General features: G+C 41.9%; 2 protein-coding genes across 19 annotated transcripts in view; one reads left to right on the top strand and one right to left on the bottom strand.

Moving 5' to 3' along the window:
• The window catches only part of cast (calpastatin), a 33,607-nt gene extending 14,143 nt beyond the window's left edge, over positions 1-19,464 (top strand). For 6 of the 18 annotated variants that reach the window (XM_027004123.2, XM_027004125.2, XM_027004121.2 and 3 more), the window contains 30 exons: positions 2,206-2,274; positions 3,604-3,834; positions 4,417-4,557; positions 5,032-5,163; positions 5,422-5,466; positions 5,630-5,731; positions 5,891-5,971; positions 6,144-6,194; positions 7,010-7,093; positions 7,849-7,911; positions 8,156-8,251; positions 9,815-9,859; positions 10,492-10,542; positions 12,415-12,480; positions 12,978-13,082; positions 13,219-13,335; positions 13,563-13,673; positions 14,051-14,116; positions 14,370-14,474; positions 14,638-14,757; positions 14,861-14,971; positions 15,388-15,498; positions 15,631-15,735; positions 15,972-16,064; positions 16,199-16,249; positions 16,578-16,718; positions 16,824-16,895; positions 17,182-17,214; positions 18,254-18,356; positions 18,459-19,464. In XM_027004123.2, coding sequence (XP_026859924.2) covers positions 2,206-2,274; positions 3,604-3,834; positions 4,417-4,557; positions 5,032-5,163; positions 5,422-5,466; positions 5,630-5,731; positions 5,891-5,971; positions 6,144-6,194; positions 7,010-7,093; positions 7,849-7,911; positions 8,156-8,251; positions 9,815-9,859; positions 10,492-10,542; positions 12,415-12,480; positions 12,978-13,082; positions 13,219-13,335; positions 13,563-13,673; positions 14,051-14,116; positions 14,370-14,474; positions 14,638-14,757; positions 14,861-14,971; positions 15,388-15,498; positions 15,631-15,735; positions 15,972-16,064; positions 16,199-16,249; positions 16,578-16,718; positions 16,824-16,895; positions 17,182-17,214; positions 18,254-18,343 — 2,688 coding nt within the window. In that variant the 3' untranslated portion in view covers positions 18,344-18,356; positions 18,459-19,464. The remainder of the gene's footprint in view (positions 1-2,205; positions 2,275-3,603; positions 3,835-4,416; positions 4,558-5,031; positions 5,164-5,421; positions 5,467-5,629; positions 5,732-5,890; positions 5,972-6,143; positions 6,195-7,009; positions 7,094-7,848; positions 7,912-8,155; positions 8,252-9,814; positions 9,860-10,491; positions 10,543-12,414; positions 12,481-12,977; positions 13,083-13,218; positions 13,336-13,562; positions 13,674-14,050; positions 14,117-14,369; positions 14,475-14,637; positions 14,758-14,860; positions 14,972-15,387; positions 15,499-15,630; positions 15,736-15,971; positions 16,065-16,198; positions 16,250-16,577; positions 16,719-16,823; positions 16,896-17,181; positions 17,215-18,253; positions 18,357-18,458) is intronic. The other 12 variants (XM_027004135.2, XM_027004134.2, XM_027004133.2 and 9 more) reach the window with 9 other exon arrangements.
• cd8a (CD8a molecule) lies at positions 19,239-23,552 on the bottom strand. Its single transcript, XM_027004251.2, has 6 exons — positions 23,465-23,552; positions 22,816-23,112; positions 22,530-22,616; positions 22,176-22,292; positions 21,808-21,847; positions 19,239-21,724 (listed from the first exon to the last, which is right to left on the bottom strand). The coding sequence occupies exons 1-6, from the start codon at positions 23,511-23,513 to the stop codon at positions 21,670-21,672; spliced, it is 645 nt and encodes a 214-aa protein (XP_026860052.2). The 5' UTR covers positions 23,514-23,552; the 3' UTR covers positions 19,239-21,669.
• Between the last annotated feature and the right edge of the window lie 194 nt (positions 23,553-23,746).

Consider the following 23,746-nt stretch of genomic DNA (forward strand, 5'->3'; position numbering starts at 1 on the left):
GACAATATTGGTGTCTTCCCAAAGTCTTCACAGCTTGTTAATATTGCAGTCCTTCTGTATATAGTTCAGACTTTACTATGCAGGCAGTTATGCAGGTGGTTTCAAGAACAGAACCGAAGCGGCTTTTAATAGAACCAAAGTTCTATGAAAACCAAAGTTGCAGGATGGCTAGAGACGTGATACTACTGACTCAGCTATGGCTAAGGACATGTGGGTGGAACAGCAGACTCTCTCCATGCCAGAGAGGAATGCTATGGTGATTTAGGTCGTGTTATATTTTGGTTCCCTCGGTCCATACCAAATCACAAAATGAAACATTATCGCTGACATATTTGCTGTCGAACCAAAAGATGTAACCAAAGGTCATTTGCACACATCAAGTCATGACTAAACATCTTATATAATGTATATTTTGTAGCCACTAACCAATAACCACTATAATGTCAACTGTAATGCCAGCTAGAACAATGCTCTATGATGGGCTAAAGGCGTGTGTGGGGTTTGTGTATGTATGTATGTATGTATGTATGTGTGTATATGTGTGTGTGTTTTTACCTATTGGAAACTCAAGAAGAGCTGGCAATTTATTTTATTTTATTTTATTTATTTATTTAAAAAATTTCATTCATGTAGATTTTTTGTGAAAAAAAAAAAGTCTCAGTATAATACGCTTTTTGAACCAACCTTTTTTCAACCTTCGCTCATTGAATTTTACATCTTTGCTGATCCACATCTGGCTTCGGCTCGTTTTGTTTTGCGCTCTCACACGGTGTTTAGGGTTGCGTCTCGTGCCACCACGTCATGTTTTTGGTGCCTTTGGCCCGTATTGCATTCATAGTTGAAACGAACTGCACCAGTTAGGGACAGGCACCAGATACATACGTCGTCTTCTCTTTGCAGTGCACCTTCTTTGGTATGTGCAGTGCAGTGAACCGAACTACAAGTATAAACACATCCTAACTATCATGACCCTGGTAGGTCTGAAGCAGAGAGACACAGCTGGAATAAGCCCAAATCTGTTTTTATAACTCAGGAAGTTTTAAAAGGAAATTTTAAAAAGTACTTGACATGTATCTAAAATGACTATCCTACTGAGATGTGACACCTATATTTAACCATGCTGAAGCTTTAATGTTTCATAAAAAAAATAATTGCGAGATGTGTAATAACTGCCCCTACCCCAGCTGGGTTGAAATGAAAAGAAAACTGCAATGTGAAGTGTACTGGTTTACCACTGGCCTACTCATTTCATGCCAGCAGCAGTCTGCAGCATGAGCCGATCTTTCCTGTTCAACCTAGGTTTGCTTTGTATCATGAACTGTCACTCAGCTCAAAATCCAGAATGCTGGGTCCAAATCTAATCTTTTATAGAACACATCCGATTGGTTAGATGTTTGCACTTGAAATGACATCACTCTCCATTATATGTCTTGTTGGTAGCTTTGTGGCCCCTAGCTAAACTGAAAAGTGCCCTTTTAAGACATCATTTTTGCCACTTTAGGAGTCAACACAAAAATAACCCAGAATGCCTAGAACACAATGCAGTATTTGTACAGTTAGTACCAGAGTTGTCATACTGATTAAAAATTTTTGATGAAGGTTTTAGAAACCTGTATTTTTCTTTTCTTCTCTCTCATTCCCCATCCTCCCTTCCTCCCTTCTTCCCTCCCTCCCAAACCTGCAGTGAATAATGTACCTATTTATTCCGGGCTTTGTTGGAGTTGCTGACGCTAGCTAAAGCCACAACAACAAAAGGAATCCAAACATGGTTCTTCGCTGATTTACTTGTAGTTTATGTTTCATTCTGCATGCATTCACCACCCACTTTTATTAGAAGCATTTTAAATGGGAAATGTCGTTCAGGCAGCCGGAGAGCAGAGCCCATGCATAATTTGTCTCACTTATCCAGCAGCTCTTTATCATTGACCACAGGACTGCTGCCAATTGAATGTTTTTGATTTACAGCAATAACATTGACCGTGTAAAATGTCCAACACCACCCATTGCAATACCACCACCATGTCAATCACTTCTGTTTTCAGAATGAAGCCCCATATAATACGTCCAGTTAGCAGTAGCTCTGCGGTCAGAAACTGAACAGATATTTTCATGGCTTGGGGAAAAAAAAAAAAAAAAAAAAAGATTTTATACAGTTTCTAAATGTGCATATGTAATAACAATCTGTCTTTCTCTCTCTCTGTCTAGTCTGACCCCAAACAGCACAAACCCACACCAGCAGTGCCGGTCTCGACTGTGAAGCCCACAGAACATGAGGTAGAGTGCACATGTCACTCCTCTCCCTCTTATTCTACACTGTTCTCGCTCACAATGTCACTCTTTCCCCTCATACTCACAACATCGGTCTCCCAGCTTCTGTATATTGCCTGACACACACTCTCATCCGTGCAGTGGGCTTTTCCCAAGTTCTGTTTCCTGCCCAGATGACTGCTATTATCCTGCTTCCGGCTGTGTTTTGCAGCGGAGTGTTTATTAAGTTTGAATAGGAGACAACAGATCCCCTCCAGAAACTTGCAGATTCCTCAAAGTCTTCTAGAGCAGTCTCTGTGACAGATTGACTAAGACTACTGCCAGATGGACAAAGGCTATTGCAACTTGAAATGATGTTAAAAGTATATTGGAAAAAACCCACAGCTGTGTGATTTGTGTGCCCCTGCCCTGACATATGCACCACCGAGCAGCAGAGCGTGACTTAAGCAGCCCTCTCACTGAGGGCATTGACCTGCAGCTGAGCTGCTAATTCCTACAATAATTAATTGCATGCTTTTTATAAATGACGCTATTATAGGTAAACTTGGTCATAACACTGGAGCAAAAGTCTGCTTTGCTTGTGTGGTAAGCCCTAGGCCCTGTTGTAGCTGGAATGTCATAGCAGGGTGGATAATAAACTGTGCTGTTTCCCTGGAGACGAATCCGCCTTCTGACTCATTTTCCATCTTTGAGTTTAAAAAGTACTGTTAACTTGCCATTGTATTACCATGATGATATGGCAATTTTACAGAGCCTATTAAACTGTATATATCTGGTATAGTATGCCCATGCAAATTTGTTTACAATAATCTGTCCACAATCTTGATTGGTGCTTCTGGTGTAGTTGAAACTATTAACCCACTGATTGTTTTTGCACAAAAATTGTAATAAGAGTTATGATCATTTTTGAGATTTGTATAGGTTCATATCTGTTTTAGCAGTTGGAGGTCCTCTCACACAGAAGTGCCAGATACAGTTAGCTAAGTTGAGAGTGCTTTAGATTAAATGGGTCCTTGCAATGAAAATGTACTATTTTCCCATATTATACAAAATAATAACAACAATATAAAGCATTATTGCAAGTTTTATTCTTAAATGCACACATGAATGTAGTAAGTCTAAATAAAGCATATTTAGCATTTTAATGTAATTTAATGTAAAAGTTGTACAAACTCAAAAACTGAAATAACTGATTACACAAAAAAAAAGGAAATGGCTGATATATGGTTTTTGAGTGCAAGGGCTAAAATAGTGCTTTTAAAACCCTCGAGTGACAACCTAGGAGAACCCGCTGAACAGTCAAGCATGTCAGATTGTTCCATATCTGCATTGCAGAAGGGGGCGGCGTCATCATCCTCTAAAGGTATGTCAGCGAAGCCAGGCACACCTGCAGCAGGTGCGTCAGTCCCGCCCACGCTGGCACCTACAGGCAATGTCCCAGTGGCCACTATAGGGGCAGGGCTGTCTGCAGGAGCCTCCTCGGGGTCCCCTGCCACCGGTGGGCGCCCTACAGTTGCAGCAGGCAGCACTGGCACCCAGAGTGGATCTTCTAAAGTCACACCACAGGTAAGACCCCAGAGTGCCCGCAGGGGCTGGTGGATTCTGCCTCTTCTTTTCATTTCATGGCTTCACATCTACTTCATCATGACCTTGGTGGCTTCAAAGTCCTTTTTTACATTCACCTTCTTCATGAGGGACCTTTATCTCGGCGATCACCTTAACCTCACTTCTCTGAACCTAGGGGCAGCCCTTCACTTCAAAGGCATGAGCTCTTTGTGTTTGTAGTGTGGGATTTTCTCCTTGCTGGATCTAGCTGGATCTCTTGTCAGCTGTGGGTGTGTTTCATGCTCTTCATAATGTCCGTCAAATGCATCTCATTGCATGGCTCATCTCCACTGCAGAGAGGCCTTCAGACCTGTTTAGAGTGAATGACGTGGGTGGAATGGGGCGATGCTGCAGGCAATGTTAAATGCTCCGGCCACCTGCGGTCGTTCTCATCTCGCTGGTACTTGCTCGGTCGCTCCCTCTAAAGGCATCTTCCGTCTTTCTCGACGGTCAACCTCTCATCGCGATTGTTGCTTGCTGTTTCCTGATCAAGTACGTGCAACTCTGCGTGTGACGTAGAATGGGCCTGTGTTTTGGTCACAGGCTCCATACGCCTCTCCTGCCAAAGCTCCTCAGGCGAGCGCCACGATTGGTGCGACGGGTGGACTAGGAGCGGCTGGCTGGGCAGGAAAACCCTCTACGAGCCCAGTTAAGCCCAAAGACACTTCCAAGGACAAAGCCCAGGTATGCAAAGGCAATTCAGATACAGGCCAACTTTGGCTGGATGTGCTTAAGACTTGTACCATGCATACCCTCCTTCATGCTCCCAGCTTTTATTTCACATTTGGTGCTATGCTTCATTGAAAATGGCCTGGAGTGCTCTTTCTCTAAGTTAAACAGGCCCCTGTGACCTCATGCCAGCTGTGCATCTTCCATGCCATGCACATGCTTTGGTGCGCATTAGTGGTGTTGGCCTTTTACCCACTGACTAATGAGAAGGCCATGCCGTGTCCCATCTGGACAGATCGCAGGGCTCCATCTGATCTTTCCTTCCCGTCTTTAGCCACACTGCTGCCGGTTACTTCCGCCTCGTTGTGTTGTTCTTATGGCATGGTCTTCCGCCTTGTCTTGCATTCTGCCTTGTCCAGCGTACTCTTGGGTGCGAGACATGTGGCCCTAAGGCCAGTTGTGTAACAGTTCCATGTATACTTCACATAGAGCGCTGCCATTTTATCGTCCAAACCGGAACCACCTAAGGTGATGTCCACAGGAGCGGCGAAGCCCTTTGCCGCGTCTAGCGTCTCTATAAGTGCTGCCCAAAAGGATGGGGCTAAATCCAAAGAAGCAAAGGTATACTCTTAAGCTTCAGGAAGACACAAGAGAAAATGTACTCTGTACCCTTTCATGTAAATATTTATTGTTTTGGTTGTTTTATTGATCTTTATTGTTTGTCTTTACTCCCTCCATATTTGCCTTTTTCAGTTAGAATGAATAGGTTTCCACATGCATGCTGTCTCTTGCATAGTGTCTAGGTGCACTGTAAGCAGTCATATTAGACCTCTCCCAAATTTGTAACTTAATTAACGATGAGGTGTCTCCGGGCTGCAGGTGTGCACACAAGGGCCGACTGCAGCAGCCAAGACCAGCGCCCCGGTGAGTCAGCATCATCGTTTCTCCGCCCTGCTGGAGGAGGGACGTTACTGGCGCTGTCTAAGACAGCATGGCACTTTGCTTATGCAGTGTTGCTAGTGTGCAGTGGCATTGCCTTTATACCGCATGGCCGTGTGCAGTGCTGTATTTTATGTCGTGTGCGCAGGTATCTGATGACGATCCGTTTGATGCCTTGGCTGACAGTTTACCCTCCTCCGATCCTCTGGCTCCTACAGCTCCTCAGTACACTGGGCCAGAAGTGATGGAGGTATAGGGCTGTGTGTGTGTGTGTGTGTGTGTGTGTGTGTGTGTGTGTGTGTGTGTGTGTGTGTGTGTGTGTGTAGCTGTTAAAAGCAGTTTGTGGTTTTTTTGTATTGAGGAATGCAACAGTAACTGTGTGTGTGTGTGTGTGTGTTGCATGCCTTAGCATGACATAACATCAGAAGTGGCTAACCGCTGTGGTGATAGAGAGGACACACTTCCACCTGGATACAGAAGAGAAGACATGGTCAGTCCAGCCTGGGTCGTATGTGTGTGTGTGCTGCTGGACTTATGGCTGTTATGCTCAGTGCTTCCAGCAAACACTGCATTGTCCTTATTTAATGTCTCACCAAATCTGAAATGATATTTAGCTACCATGCACATGCATTCAACACTCTTACTTTTCCAATTTACACCAGGAAAAGAAGATTCCTGCTAGAGTACCAGATAAACCTGCAGAACAGCCCAAGGTAATGAAGCTGCCCTGTTTTTCAAGTTTTTGCTATGGACTTTTATGCACAATACATTTCCATTCTGTTTGATGCCACATAAAACAAATATGCTGTACACACAATACTCTATATTGTAAAGAACCTCAGACTACATTACCCTCATTCGTGCTTTGGGTGAGGTCTATTATGGTACCTGTCCTGTGTGAAACGTTGAACTGCCCCAAGGGATATTCACTTAGCAACTACCTGTAAGCCCCACCTGCTATAAGCCTGAACAGCTGGTTTCTGATCTGGCTATGTCTTTCACTCATGCAGTCACATACACACTCACACTTGCATTGCTATTTCATGTAAGGCTGCTCCCATTCAAACGCGGACATAAACTAAGGTGTGTGTGTGTGCACGCGAAGATGTTCTAACCACACAGACAAATGCCCTGCCTAGCAAAACTCTCTGTATACATGAATGTACATTTAAACACAAACACAGCACCAGTTTAACTTCCTTTATGACACTGTATATTCCCCTATTTTCTCCTTTCAGACCCTATTATAAAACATTACACAGTGCACGCTGAAATAGGACATTTTCCTATTATATATCATGGAGACCAAACTGCATTTTGTAGTTACTGAGGGCTTCACTAGTTAAATGGCCACTGTTTTCCAAGGCTTTGTAGAAAACTGTGTTGGACATTTCTGCCTTGGTATGCTGTGGGGTGTGTCTGCTTTTCCTACTATGGCACATTAAAGTTCGGTCGATCTTTAGTCGCCCCGCCGTGGACTGTTTTAGCGTTAAAGATCACTTGTTTGTTTGTTTTTATAATCTGAAAGCCGTTAACAACGGACGACGCGCTGGATGCTCTCTCTGCTGGGTTTGGGTCGTCTGGAGCTCAACGCACGGCCAAACCAGCAATGGTGAGTCCCATAGATCTTAACGCAGCGACATTTCCAAGATCACTTTTAGAAGCTAACGTAGGCTACCGATGTAACAACTGAGCTGACAAAGAACACAAAGCGAAAATGGGTTACCTCGACCTCGGCTAACTACGCATCCCGGCACGTTTGTCATGAGCGTTCAGCTTCCATTTGCGCCATAACTTCAATAAATACAAATTCGCTTTATACAGAAGCATGTATATGTCTTGTCATCAGACATGTATGTATGGGATTTTTAAAAAAAATCTCGCTTGCTGAGGTTGATCTTGTAACTAAGGTGTCGAATAACCATGTTAGTAAGATTAACATCGCAGGTAACTGCTGCTAGGCTAACGGTTAAATATAATCGATTAAACAGCTAGTTTGTAGTATAATTACCTTTTAAGTGGTGATTTATATTTACATCTGTGGGCAGGTACATTAAAATACCTATTAATAATTCACAGAATAACCCTGGACGATATGTCGAAGAATTCTTAATACGCTCACAGTTGTAAACGACCTTATTTTCATTCGACAACTGTGCCGTTTAGATTTGACAAACATATTTTCAAAAGTATCTTATATGGCCAAGAAATGTTAAGATTATGTTTGGGGTTGTCGTAATATTCCTATAAAACGACTGAAATAAAGCATGTTTGTTGTGTAGTGCTGGAATATTACTTTTAAAATGATTTCTTGGATCTGCTTCATTATTCTTCTCTCTCTATATTTATTTGTTTGTTTGTTTGCAGAAAGATGACAACGTTGATGCTGTTAATGTCCGCGCCATCCACGCACCTACTCCTCCCCAGAAAGTAATGCTCAATTTCAATACTTTTGATTTTTCAAAATCTATTTGTCATGATTTTAATTATTTATTTTTTAAAACAAAGAACCAAAACAAGTTGCAGTGCAATCCTTAAATACAAAATGGCAAACTGAATAGGATTAAGAGTTGTCCTGCTGTATCCCAGGCATACATTCTCTCTCTAGGCTCTCTCTACGGTTTCCTCAGTCTGAAACAGTATTCATATCCCTCTGTGATTCTTTGTTCTGCAGAAAATAGAGGTGTCTGCGCCTGCTAGCAAGTCTCCTGCCGCCCCTGCTGACAAGAAAGCAAAGGTGGAAATGGCCTCTCCTTTAAAGCCTGATAAGGTGAGAAAGGAACTCCAGTAAAGAACCACATATTAAAGACTACTGACTGTTGTATGTGTACCATTAAGGTAAGTGTCTAACAGTTGCTTGTGGCTGTGCAGTAGATTTGTTCTGCATGCACTGTAAGGTGAGTGTGGGAAACATAAGGCAGGTATGAAAGAAACCTCATTAATGTAGATCTGAACTGTTCCTATGTCAGTGTCTTGCTATTCTGCTACATTGTGGACTGCTGGGAGTGGATATGGTTGAAATTTTCATTTGTTGTACTGTTAAATCAGGACTTGAAATGTACCTAATGAAACCTACAGTGACGGTTGAATTTTCAAACCAGATGCCAATTAGTGAGCATGTAGTCTCCACTGTCTACAAACAATCTCAGACATTTTCTCTCTCTCTTTTTGGTCAGAATAAGCACTTTAAGGTAACGTGATGACTTTATGTGACGGTGTACACTGAATAAAGTAAACCAATCAGTAAATCCAGTAATTGAATTTTGAAAATCAGTGATGAAAATAGTTGGTTTCACTCCTTACTGTTTCCATTCACAATCGAGATTAAACATTTGCCTCAATCGCAATTGTTTGAAGAACTTGTTTATAGATATAATTAAAATATAGATCATAGACATTTTAAGTCTATTATATAACAAAATTGATCAAAGGGGGATGCAGAGTAGAGAGGCAGTTTTACCAGGTGCATAGTCGTTGTCGTCCCCCCCCCCCCACCAATTATAATTAATTAATACATTTTTTTATGGGGGATGGCACACCCTCACATCCTGCCCTGAGTGAATCCCTGCATCATTACGCCATCCCTACTGAACGCACTTCAGCACTGAACACAGTTTCTAACCAGGCTGAGGAAACTATACTGGGCACGGTTTGTAAGCATTCCATAATAAACTATTTCTAGATGGAAAATCCATTGGAATGGCAGTGTTCCGAACCTCTCCACTCTTCAGAGGCTGGGGTGGCCTGCTGTAATGTGACACACCTAAACATTAGAAGCGCTATCACACTGGTGCACTTTTCTATATAAAAATATATATAAATATAAATATATATAAATATAAAAACACAGTATGGATCCAACAACAACCATTACACTGTTGGAGTTCAGTGCCAGTCAAATGTTGGATAATTGTAACCTGAATACTTTTCATAATGTTTAAGATGTTTTCTTTGTATGGCATACGTGTACATTTATTTCTGAAACAAACATAAAAAGTGAAACATGATGTCTACATATGAATAAATGTCTGCACACAGAGTCCATCAGGCCTCAGAATATAACACCAACTTCAGTACACTGTACTGTACTGTGCACTGTGTACTCTCACACTGTGTGTGAGAGAATGCCAACGCACAACTGAACAATCCAAAATATTCAATTTTTTGGTTTTGATTTAGCACTTTATCACAGCATCCTTGAGTTATTTCATTCTTTTGATTCATTTTAAAATACCTACTAAAGAAAGTAGGTATAGAAGCACTGGCACAAGCACAGGTGTTGGTGCTGTGTGTAAGACCAGTGATGTAACGATGAGGTGTCTCTGGGCTGCAGGTGCCCACACAAGGGCCGACTGTAGCAGCCAAGACCAGCGCCCCGGTGAGTCAGCATCATTGTTTCTCCGCCCTGCTGGAGGAGGGACGTTGCTAGCACATGGGTTCATTTGCGTGGCAGTTCGCTGGTGTGGGATTGCTGGTGCGCGGGCTGGGCGGCATGGCTGTATGTGTGTGCAGTGCTGCGTTTCGTGGTGTGTGCACAGGTATCTGCTACCGATCCGTTCAATACCTTGGCTGACAGTTTAGCGTCCTCAGATCCTCTGGCTCCTGCAGCTCCTCAGTACACTGGGCCAGAAGTGATGGAGATACAGGGCTTTGTGTGCGCGCGGATGTGCATGTGCTTAATTATAACAGCCTTTTTTTTTTTTCTTTTCCCTTGCTGGGGAATGCATGTTTAAGCAGTGTGTTGCATGTCTCAGCATATCATAACATCAGAAGTGGCTTACCGCTGTGGTGATAGAGGGGACACACTACCACCTGGATACAGAAGAGAAGACTTGGTCAGTCCGGCCTGGGTCACGTGTGTGTGCTGCTGCACTTGGCTGTTATGGTTGTTATGCTCAGTGCTTCTAGCAAACACTGCATTGTCCTTATTTAATGTCTCACCAAATCTGAAATGATATTTAGCTACCATGCACATGCATTCAACACACTCACTTTCCAAATTTACACCAGGAAAAGAAGATTCCTGCTAGAGTACCAGATAAACTTGCAGAACAACCAAAGGTAACCTGGCTCATTTGCATTCCTCACACACACACTCTTCATTATTGTGGTTCAGGGTTATATTAGAATTGCCCCTGGTATAGACTGTGACATGTACTAAGTGAGATTTAGCAAACACAAACAAACATAAACAAACACACTGGTTACCTGGTTACAGTTTTCCAAGGCGTGTTTTTAGAAAATTGCATGTGTTGGTTCAGCCTTGATGTGCTGTGGGGTGTGTCTTCTTTTCCTGCCCCGACACTTGCCTGTCAGTTCAGCTTTGGGTTCCCCCTTGTGGACTGTGCTGGTATTACAGAGGAGTATTTTAGGAGCAGGCCTGGGAATAGTCCAGGGTGCAACACAGTTTGTAGTACAGGATACAACCCAGGATTTCATGCATTCCACCTGATCAGTTAATTACCAGGTTCTGTAGGTGTACTGGAGGAGGGAAATCCCCACACTGTGCTGGATCCATCCAGTACCGGAGTCCAGACAGCCCTGGTCTAGGATGTACAGATTTGTATATTGAGCCTTTAAATGGTTGTGGGTGTGTGTGATTCTTAAAGCCATGAGTCACGTGTATTCAGAACACTTGCAGTGAAATAGTTATTCAGTCATGGAAACTGTAGCGCCTCCTTTTTCATTACAGTAGCAAACCAAAGACTGATGAGGTGAGAAAAAATGCTTCATTCACTGACGTCTGACCTCTCTGACATCTTGGGGATGAATTCTTTAGTAGTGACTATACTACTATGAATGTAGTGTAGTCACTATTAAACTAAATGTACAAGGTAGAGTGTAAGATATTTATGTATAGATTTCTTCTCTCTACACAAGGTAAACAAAAAATTATCAACTGCAAGCGATGTCCTGTGGATTTAGATCTGTTTCCCCTTTGATATCTCAGAGACGAAGAGGATTTAACATATTTGGGTTTTTTGTTTGTTAGTTTCCTCCAAAAACATCATACTTCATGAGAGAACAAGGTCCCTAAGCTCCATAACTTGGACCAAATTATTACAAAGACCTCTTGGTTCTTGCAGTGATGTTTTAGTTCCCAGTGCTGTAAGCTTTATGGTATATGGACCGGAGCAAGTTTTCAGTTCATGTAAACAAAAATAACTTTCCAAAAATCCCAAAAGATGTCTTGAAGGTTTGCAGGTAACAGCAGATTTCTGCTTTCTGTGCTTTGTGAAATGTTGTACTCTTCGCTCTCTGAAGGGAGCTCTCTCAGCAAACACACACCACCTGTCATACTGACAGGCCAGACAGTTTAAGCTTACTCGCTCTCTTTCTCTCTCTATCTCTCTCTCTCTAACATGAACATGCATTTGCATTTACACAGCCACAATGAACCTGTTTCTGTATGTCCAAAATGAGACGATTCCTAAGATTTGCAGCCACACACACCATGAGTGTGTGTGTGTGTGTGTGTGTGTGTGTGTGTGTGTGTGTGTGTGTGTGTGTGTGTGTGTGTTGACACACTCCCTGCTCTTGCATCACGTATAACAGTAACACCCTAGACAACCCCATCATGGTTTATGAATAAAAGAAAGAGGCTGTCTCTTGTCCTGCCTGATTTTTAAAATGACCAGCTGTGAGAGAGCCTTCAGTGTGAGCCAACGGTGTGCTCTGCAGTCGGCGCTGAAGCAATGACACACTTCTCATCTCTGCCTATTTCTTCCCCTGCTGACAAGAAAGCAAGAGAAAGTGACATCCACACCCATGTCACTCATGCTAATGATCTGCTGCGGGTGTAGCTTGAATACAGTTATGCATGTTCTCAGTTCCTCCAACCATTCTGGATCTGGAGCATTCTTCCAGTACTATGTGTTGACTGCAGTCGTCCTGTTTGTTGGCTGACGTGTACTTCATATGTTCTCCCATCAGCTTGCTCAAAGCACCATGACTGCAGCCCCACCCTCTTCACAGGCTGTCCAATCAAAGACTGGCGAGGTGAGAGAGAATCACTCGCATTTGGCTGCACATTTACACGAGCAAACAATCAGTATACACGAGCAGTGAAGAATACAGACCCAGTAGAACACAAACCCAGTAGGCCTGTGGGACCGATAGGGACTTGTGCGCTGGTGGTGTGGGGAATGTTGAGGAGGGCTTCAGCAGCCATACCCCCACACCTGGAAGTAGCTGCTGGAAGATCTTTTGAGCTGTGAAAACTTCTGTTTTAATCCCAGACAGTTTTATTCATTCCATTAATCACTGATTTAATTTTAGTTTTCTTTTTTTTTTTTTTTTTACTTTTTTTTAACATGATTTCATCTTTGTCTCTGAATTTTGCGAGTGTTTTGAAACACGCTATACAAATAAACTTGCAGTACTTTAACCATCTTACTACAGAAGAACTAACTAAGATGTTCCCCGAATTGTTCCCTTGTCCATCTTTTGCTGTGGATTAAACAATTATCCGTTTGTCCTTCTGTGTGTGTCTCCAGGGGGACCCCATGTCTCTGGATGCCCTTGAGGCTCTAGGGGACTTGCTGCCTGACTCACAGCCGGCACCAGAGACTCCTCCACCCAGACCAGGGGACATTGTTGATGTAACGACTTGTTCCTTTGCTACCCATCTGTTCAGTTTCAATTACATTTCACACAGCTGGACAACCGCACGTAGTTCCCGCTTGTAACCAGTGATTTCCATGAGTTAACAGAGCGCGTAACAATGTGCTTACCCAGGAGAGAACGCTGGATTCAGAGAAGGGTGTGCGTGTAGGCGAGAGAGAGGACAGTATCCCGCCTGAGTACAGGTTCTCAAAAGAGGATGCCAAGAAGTATCCACCTCCTCCAAAGGAGGTGAAGCATTTGTCTTATTTGTTTTAGCTTGTGGCCGTGTAGACATTTTCTCTGTCATCACACCTTGTCATCTGTGTTCTTCCACACCCAGGTGTGTTTGACGTTTGTTCTTACTGTACAACCTACTATCAGTATTTATTGTCAGACTAACACTGTGGGCACCATAACAAATATGCAACGAGATATTTTTGCTGGTGATGACATTTTTGGGAACTCTTCTTTGACAGCCCTCTTTGGACCCAGTTGAGGCGCTGGATATTCTCTCGAGTGATTTCGCCAGCCCTGCTGCAGCTCCCTTGGTTCAGGCGTCAGTTCATTCCTTTGCACCTCCCAAACAGGTGAGCCGTTACAGAGCTTCAGCCGTCTTGTATCCCGTCCATCTGAAGTTTTAAATGTATTGCTATACTCTTCAGAGTGGTATGCTCTTCAAGTTGATCTTGAGAGAATGTTTTTGTGAGCACGGAAGGGCATAAAATTCACGTTTTGAAGATCAGCCCACGTCTTATTTTTTTTATTACCTAATGAATCTTTTTGTGAATCTCATGCTAGCAGCCTTTTCAAGTTTTGGAATGTGCATTTGTGACCAGTAGGTGGCAGTAGATGTGCAGATGTGTTTATCCAATTAATATGTTTGGGAAAGTAGACTGTCATGCTTGTGTAACAGATAGTGATGTGGGGTTTGTTGACTCTGTGTGACCTTTCTGGTTTTCTGTAGGTAGCTTGTGGTATTCCGTCTGCCCATGCTCAAGTCGCTAAAAGCACTGTGGAATCCACTTCTGAGGTATTACAAGTATTGAACAATATCGAGCTCATGTATAAGTACTAACATACTAGCATTTTCATTAATATTTATAAATGTATTTGAGTTTAAACTGAGGTTAAACAATAACCTGCTCCTTTTTTGGATTTTTTAGCACTCAGTTCTTTTAATACCTGCTTGTTCTCTACCATCCATATTTAGTTGGGATTATTTCCTCTGTAATACAATTATTTTGATTAGCACTTTCATAAAGATGAAACCATGTCTCCACCAGGTGGACCCCATGTCTTTAGATGCCCTCAGTGCGCTGGGAGACATGTTGCCTGTTGCACAACCAACTCCGGAGTCCCCTAAACTCAGACCTGAGGACATTGTTGATGTACTGACTGTTTGTTTTATATCACATCACATTACATTCGGTGCACGTGGCTCTGTTTTTTTTCCCTTTAAATCTGTATGTCTGTTTAGAAAAGTACAGAAACGTGCGTGTGTGTGTGTGTGTGTGTGTGTTTGCATGATTGGGTCTGGGGATAAAAATATAGGAGAAAAAGCTAGCATCAGAGAAGGCCATGCGTGTGGGCGAGAGAGAAGACACACTCCCACCAGACTACAGGTTTTCCAAGGGAGACGTCCAAAAGCAGCCCGCACCACCGCGGAAAGAGGTAACGCACCACGCAGCCAGCCTGCACCCCTCTGCACTCTGCTGCTTGAGAAGTAACAGCTTTGTGAAGAGCACTTGACAGAGCAGCTCTGTGATTGCGCCAGCCCTCCCTGGACCCGGAGGACGCTCTGAATATCCTGTCCGGAGATTTCAGCGGCCCCACCAAAGCCTGCGCAGTCCATGCCAGCCTTCCTCCCTCTGCACCTCCAGCAGACGTGAGTCACTTTTCCCATCTGTGCATAAAGGAAATACACGAAGGTGTAGGACTTAAAAGCATAAAAAAGAATGCAAAAGGAAGAAACAGCAGTTGTCCCTGCTATACGCAGCCCAGACCCACAGAGACAGGAGAGCAAAAGGCCACAAAGGATCCACGAAAGAAGGAAAGAAAAGAACCATTAAAGATGGATAATCACGGGCTACACGAGAAGCAGCCAGTACAACGAGTTTTAAGAATTACTTTCAACATGGTTTTGAACTTAAATAAAAACATGCATATATGAGTTTAACAAAAACAGTGACCTACTTAACTAGACATATTTAGTGTAATTATATAAAAACTACGCAGGCAATTCTGGTTAAAGCTGCTTGTTGTGCTTCCCTGTACTAATAAATGTTCTCCTCACTCTGCCAGCAGAGCTCAGCAGACTTTGGATTAGAGCAACTTGCAGGTGATTTGGTTGCTCCTTTGGCTGTGCACAAGGTCCAGTCTGCTCCCCTTGCACACCCTAAAGCAGACAGACAGGTAAATGGGCCTTCATATCTCACACACACACACACACACACACACACACACACACACACACACACACACACACACACACAGGTGCATACACACACACACTGTCCAGTAACCACCTTCGTGTTTTTCTCTAAGTTGTCAGACAGTACAGCATCTGCTATGGACGCTCTGGGTGACACTCTGATGGACATGGGCGTGGCACCTGAGCCAACACCAGTTTCTCCCAGAGACATTGTTATGGTAAAGATCTGCTCACCAACCCAAAGCATCATATCCACTGCATTTGCACGGAAGAAATGCTGCTCAAATAAATAAACAGACCGAGTCATTTAGCATCACCGTTTTAGTGCTTTAAAAACAAACAGTACAGCCATGGCTAAAGCATGAACATGGCACGCCCTCACGGCTGTCGAGGATGGTTTTGGTCCTGGAAGCCTGATCTCAGATCAGTCTGATCGCTGTGCGATTTATTTTAGGAGAAGGAGGCTGTGGAAGAGCGAGTGAGTAAACCCGGTGAGAGAGACGATAGCCTCCCCCCTGACTATCGGCCTACGGAGGCAGATATAAAGGTACCGGGCACGATTCCACACAGCACTCTGCTGCTTGGGCTCACACACACAGCATATCATCAACTTTTGAGACTAAAAACTCTGGGTAAGACTTAAATGTGCCTCTCGGTCTTTTAAACTGTTTTTCTCTATAGGCGGCAGCAGAAGCTAAGGCCAAGGCTAAGGCAAAGGGCCCAGCCGCGAAGGTAGTAACCTATTTTTAAAAAAGCTTATTTCATTTTTTGTTTTACCTACAGAGTTAAGCTTAGCGTTTTGTTGCCTACAGAGATTGGTTTCATCTCGTATGACCTGCAGGATCGCAAAATTAATGAGCCGAAAACAGATGACATGGAACTTTAACACTGAAGTTACTATAGTAACAATTACAAGTGCAAGCAAAGCTGTACAAAAGCTAAAAACTTTATTTATTTGTTTTGAACTGTGCCAAAGTGCTCCGAGCACAAAGCATGGATCAAATGGGCGTGGCTTCTTCTGTCTTGGCTGAGTTGCCTTTCCGATGTGAAACTCTTACAGACATCTATGGATGAGTCAGCAGCACTTGATGTGTTGTCTAGCGACTTCTCTGCTCCCTCAGTAGCGCCACCTGCTGCTCCTGTGGTGTCACCTGCGTGCCCCCCACATGGCACTGCTGCAAAGACCCCACCTACCCAAACGGTACTCGCACCCAGCACAAATCTCTGGAATCTACAGGCATAAAGGTTCGCGGAAAGTCGACTTGACGTCTGTCCCATCTAACATCGTTGTGCGCTGGTTTTGTAGGCATCAGGCCGGGTACTGGGCTCGCAGACGACGACACACCCAGAGGCAAAACCTAAAGACAGCAAACCCAAGGTGAATACATGCTCACCACACACCTAATTTACAGATCAAATGGGGAGATTTTTCAGATTGGCATGTTTTTTTTTGTGTGCTACTGTTTAGCAATTCGAAAAATCCCATGGCCAGCACTTGTGTCCCCTTCCTTGCATGTTAATTTTGTTCATTTGCTTGGCGAATTTTCAGAGGACGTTTAATGTTGCTCCATCACAGAAGTGTTTGACTAAACGCACCAGTTCCAGTCCTACAGACCCTTTTTAGTTCTTACTAGTTTGTTTCGGGGGTCTCTGTTTGGTTTCAGACTAAGGGTGGCAAGTCAAAGTCTAAACCAAAGGTAGGTTACATCTGTGGCAAAAAAAAAAAAAAAAAGCACTTTTCAGAATATGAGAAGAAGAGAATCCTGTTGGTCTCTCTTACGTCTCCCAATGGTTCAGAGGTAGTGAATGTAATTTGGAACATATAAATTGGTCTGTTTATCTGTTCTCATTTATCACTTGAAGACTAAGTGCATACACACACATCTTCTTCTCATTACCCGTTGAGACTACTTGCATGAGATGTTATGCATGAGCTTCTTTTTTACGTCACCTGCTTTGACAGGCCTTTACAATAGCTGCTGCTTTAATTAAACAACAACTTTAGATCTTTCATGGCCTTCTCAAAATTAAGTCTTCATCCAACCAAAATATAACGTTGGGTGCACCGTAAGTTCCGAGGTCCCATTCCAGAGAAACCTTCTACAGGGTGTGTTCAGCCAGGGCGTATGATGACCCTTTGGCAGGTTGTTTGACCCTGCAGACACTGGGATGGTGGTGCACATCATGGGGAATTCCAGGACGGGATTCCTTCTACTGAGGAAGTCGTTTCTGGGAAAAAAAAATAAAAATGTTACTGGAGATTTGTATTTTGAGAACAGAAAACACCTGTGCACTGCACCCAAGCCCTTTCTGCTCAAACAAAGTTGCATGCATTTCTGAATGTGCGTTGCTGCCTTAACTCTGCAAAGTAATTCACCGTAAGGCTCTTTGATGATGTGAAATGGCTGTCGGACCTTGCACTGCTGCAGAATGTAACCAGGCGGGTTCTACAGGACCTCAGGAGCTGTATGGCATGTCACAGCTTGGATTTATGTAATAGGAGATCAACTACTCAATTTACACTGTATTTTAATAATTAAGTACAAATAAGTATACAGTATTAGAATTTTTCTTATAAACAGGTCCTCTGTTCACATTGGTTTGTTTGCTTGAACTGGCCGTGGCTGCGATTGTCAGAACTCTAATGCGCCACACGCCCTGATTATTAAATAAAGATCCATCGAGTTGCATGGTTGTTAAACTGAAACATAGTAATAACTGGTTCCTCTCTCTCAGAAACCTGCAGGAGCCACTATATCTGCCTCAGATGATGTCTCAGGCAAGATGAGCACAGATGTGGCGTCGAAGAAAGGTGGAAAGCACTAGATCTCGCATGCTGGTAGGCTTTGAGGATGTCTAAGTAAAACTTTGGTCATCAAAACAGTTTACACAGAAAGGTGAACAGCCTCATTAATGACTTAAGTGTTATTTGCTGTTTCAGGTCACTGCCACACAACGTCTCCCTGCAACTCAGAGATACCCACCAGAGGAGCTGCTCTAACTATTGCAAACTGTCTGTTGCTGTGGTAGAAAGGTGCAGAAATGGGACTACACAAACTTGCCTTTGTAATACCAACAAAACACACACAGCCTGTTTTCCCAAAGATGAATGCTGATGTTGGATTATTCTAAAAAGAAAAATAAAATTATTAAAAACAAATGGGGGGTGAGATAAAAAAAAAAATTTGGACATCCACAGATTGTGAAAAATGTAACTAATATGATGCAATTTTTACTAAATATGCCCCCGTTTTGAATAACCCCCCATGCGTGGTTTATCACAGGATAGAATATCATTCCTGTTGTTTTGAACTTGAAGTACAAAGAAAAAAAAAAGATGAAAGAATCTTGATGGAAAAGGTGAAAGAATTATTGATGGAGTATCTGGCATACAGAGCTCAGCTGCAGTAATGGAAGGACATTGAGGTGAAATGTCCCCTTCATCACTGTGAGTGATCATCAGTAGCACTTTAGGAAGTGCCAACTGGATTAAGAGTAGTATACTACATAATTATTTTATGTTTATTTCTTTTTTTTGCATTTGGGGGTATCTGCAGTTTTGACATATACAAACAACGGGTTTTACATTGCTGTTTGACAAAAGCATGCACCTACAGACACTAGTGTACAGCACTTACATTTTAGGTTACACCTTATAGTTTACAATAACAAGCTAGAACTGTGGAATTGGTCTTTGAGTGGAAGGTGGGGTTTTTTTTAGTTTTTTTTTTTTTTTAAATATATGATAACTTTGCTGTGGTTCTTTATGACTGACTGCGTTTTTAAAGATATTTGTGCAGAAGAGCTTTCCTGTGTATTGTTTCTGAAGGTCTATCTTGGTTTTCTATGGCTGTTGCCTGCAGAGTGGCTCTCGATACACCGGTTCCTGTGCTTTAGTGCCAAACGTGAAGTGGTAGGAGTGAAAGAGATTACTGGCAAGCCCCACAGTCAGATGAAGCTCCACTCAGCATCAGTGAAGCTGTCATGTGGTTAGCAAGTCTCAACCTTGTAAGACCACTTGACATTGGACTATAGCTACATGTTATAAACAGTTACTGTTATACACTTCAGTAGCTTGAGTAGGATGTGGCATACCAAGTATACATGTTTGTTTCATTTTCGTCTGAACTGACACTAGGCTATATGTTTCGCATATTGACAAGGCCAGACAAACCTTGTTCGCAGATACATGTATTGCATAGTGGGCTGTAATGTCTAAATCTGGAATGCACTTTCAGTCTGAGCAGCCTTCCACAAACAAGGCATCATGCTTTACCCTCAGCTGCACATTTTGTTTTACCAAAATGATCAAGATAGATTTAGTCTTCCTGTCATGGTGAGATCACCTTTATAACATAGTGCCTTTCTTTCCAAGTGCAATGCTTCTATTCTAACCCAGGGACAGTGTTATGGAGGAGGGATTTTTTCGGGTTAAAAAAATTAAAAATTTTAAAAAGGATGGAAATGTCTGGTATTTTTTGTGTCTGATATGTCAGAAAACAATTGACAGTAAAACCCAGAGTCTGGAGCGGTGTTTTATTTTGACTAAAAACCCAAATGAAGATGGATAGATGATGCTCTGCATATATTCTAAATATCCGGTTATAAGTCAGTGTTTTTGAAGGTTGCAGAGAGGTTTAATGGCAGTCCGCACTGGTTACATCTGCTACATGTTGGAAACAAGAAACAAATGACAGATGTGTTCTTGATTTTGATGATCCCCTTTCCCGACCAGGACCAGTACCAGGACCTGCCAAAGTCTTCCTGAACACTCTGCCACCTCCTCCCCATTGCAGCACCCCCGAAAAAGTTATGTTTGCATGTCTGAAGACCAGATTGGAACTTTGCTTTGTATGACTTGACTTATGCTACAGAGAGAAGAGCCAAATGCAGGCAGTAAAGGTGCAGAACTAGAGTTTTCACAAGGTCTTGTAGTCTACAGTGTTCATGCCAGAAAGACACTTAGTTTTGAATGTTTTTTAGGGCAGGGCATCCACCATGCTTTTTTTTTTCTTTCTGAACCCAAAGCAGCTGTGCATAGAGGTGTGTGCACGTGTGTATTTCTGCACTTGCTTTAAAGACCACAAGGCTCGCTTGTGAGGTTTAGTACTACGTTTGGTTTAGGGGTATCTGTGTATGGGTATGACTGGGACAAAAGACCAGCGTGCACAGTGCGGATGGGGTGGTTTATTTCAACAGCTTTATTTTCCAATAGTTCCCTTTTAATGTGTAGTCTTGTGTTTGTGAAACATTTAGTTGAGATGGTGTGGTGTGTGGTGTCTCATTTCAGGAGTTCATAAAAAAGGAGAGGAAAAAAGAACAAGTAAATATTTGAAATTATTTTTTGAGAGAAAAAAAGGCGCAACAAATGGCGGCTCAACAGCTCAAAAGAAATGTACTGTATTTTGATGGGAAATTGTGCTGTGAATTCATTTGTGTTGCTTTGACTTTTACAAATAACTTTTTCTTTTGTAGTACAGGTACTTCTGGCAAAACTGTTTAGACCTGCTATTTTTCACCTTTCATTCACCTTGATCTTCAGCTCGAGTTAGTCTGCATGGACTGGACTAGGACAGCAAAACAAAGGGTATAAATGCTTTTCTTTAAAAAAACTGCATTTGGCAACCACTCAGCAAGTTTTTATCAAATGAATTCAGAGATGCGAAAAGAGAAGAAAACTTTCTTTTGCATTATTTATTCACAATACCACAGCGGCTCCATATGCAGAGAAACAGAAACAAGAACATTTTGCTGGATCCCTTTACCTGTAACAGATCCCATGTTTCAGCAATTTTTACAAGTAGATGCTTCTTGAATTGTGTGAGACAAAGACCACAACAAGAGAATGACCCATTTTTAGATTGCAAGATAAAATCCAGTAAAGCATGTTATTAGAAATAATTCGAGGCAAATGTAGCATTGTTAAAATGGCTATATTGGCAGAAGTGGCTAAAATGATAAAAATGTTAAAAAACAAAAACAAAACATACATTCTTACAATTAAAACTTCAATGGTTACTAGGCGAATTATATAAAATATTTTGGATGAATATAAGACCAAGAGACTTCATTCAGAATGAGCATGGTTTTTAACATATGTATACATACTTGCTTTAAATAATTTTATCTTCTTGTTTTTGTTGTCAGGGAGACTAGAAGACATGTTGATTAGGTAAAGGAGTGTGGCCTGCTGGTCTGTTTCGGGGTCTGTAAAAATAAAGAGAATCTTAATCCATAAATGAATATACAAAAAATAACAGTAAACTACACTGGAATAAAAGAACACTTACCGTCTTTTGCAATGGTGAGGGCACCATCTTGTTCTGAGTCCTTGAGAGAAAATAATACTTTCAGGATATGTTGATGCACTCTATGCATGCGGTACATGCTCATTCTTTTAAGAATCGTAACAAATAAATTAACACAGTTACTTGTCCAGTTTCTTGCAATTTTATAATACTTTTTGTAACATTTCTTGTAGTATTTTTGTTTTAACAACAGTGCTCTAAAGTTATTTTAGAGTTATTCTTCAGTAGTTATGTCATTATGGAATTAAAATAAACTAATTAATTCATTTGTAAACTAATTGATGAATTAACACCATGCAGTCTATGGATGTCCACAAACACTGTGTAACACTGTGATGTAGAAGACTTACTATTACAGTAAAGAATAGTGATGATCAGTAGAATGAGAAGAAGACCACAGCCTGCTGCCAACGGTACCAGGATATGGAACTCACAACCCACGCTGAAAGCTTTTTCACTCTTTTTTACTGTGAACAATACAACTCTGTGGCTTTTCTGTCAAACACGATCAGTCTATCAGTTTAGTCTAATTCATCCCCACATTTCTGCATTTTTTTTTTTCATATTTATGCTAAATGCGGTAAATGTAAATATAGTCTTACTTTGGTCTACTCCTGACCCTTTACTATCAATATAAAAAGTAGCCTACTATTTATATAAATGGCATTACATAATAATAATAATAATAATAATAATAATAATACCTTCATGACTGTTGCTTACACAAGGTGTAGTCGTGACACCCGTGGGCTCTGCCACTGTTGTGATCGGTTTGAAGGTTGGCGCTGGATCTAAAAAGGGTCAAATTATATTTCATCAAAAGAATATCGCTACAAAATAAAGATTAAGAAAATAATCCGAGTATATACAGATTCAGAATATTCCCCGTCAAAGTAAAGAACTGCAGCCTGTTGTCTGATTGACAGGAAAATAAATTTAGGTTTGGAGAGTTACGATTTCTGTTAAGACAGTGAACTAAATGTAGCCCACCTGGTTCTCCGTACAGCCGAACGGCTTGTCCGAAGTGAAGTTTGTTTCTGTTGACCGACACGCAGCTGTACAGGCCACTGTCGTTCGCTTTGTCGAATCTCTGGAGCGTTAAAGTATGCCTACTCTGGTGCGCTCTGAACTTGTCGCTCTCGATCTTTTTCGACGTAGAGCTTAAATACGCGATGAACTGGAATTTTGCGTCGTCCTGCACTCGGAACCAAAAGGCGCCTTGTTCTTGTCTGGTATTACATGTGATCTGTTCGTTTTGCCCGTTTTTCACTTCTTTGGGAAAAGCACCTGAACAGAGATGTGAATGCCGATGATAAACCCGCTTGGTGTCAAACACGGGCCTACATGATCTCTATACTCATAGATGTGTTTAAAGTTATTAGCCTATAACCTATACATAACAAAGGTTGCCTTGATGGCAAATACTACACGTGAATGGCTAATCAATTAGACTACCCTGTTTGACTTTCCAGGAAGATTGAAAAGTACAATCTAGTGAAAATTAAAAAAAAAAAAAGTAAGTTCTATTGACAATTGTTTGTAATCAAATTATGTTTAACACTTTTGGAACTGGTACTTTGGCTAATCTCATAGCTATAATTTACACCTACATGTAACTGATGTAAAATGTTTTGCTTACCATGAGGCAGAAATAAAAGCGAAAAAAGTCCGATATATAACAAATACATTGTCTTGCTTAACTCAGGGAGGTTTTCGGGTTTTCACAACTTGGAAGAACAAGATTGTGAAGAAAACACGCTACTCCCCTCTTCCTCTCTCCACCCCATTCCCCAAGATCTTTTTTTTTTTTTTTTTTTTTTTTTTACATTTTCAGCGCTTCTTCATCGCACATCCTCACCTCCAAAATTCAATATATTATGTAATGATAAGCGTATCGTGTAAATAGGTAGCAACATACCAA

This window comes from Electrophorus electricus, chromosome 6 (genome assembly GCF_013358815.1).
Source record: "Electrophorus electricus isolate fEleEle1 chromosome 6, fEleEle1.pri, whole genome shotgun sequence".
Taxonomy (NCBI): domain Eukaryota; kingdom Metazoa; phylum Chordata; class Actinopteri; order Gymnotiformes; family Gymnotidae; genus Electrophorus; species Electrophorus electricus.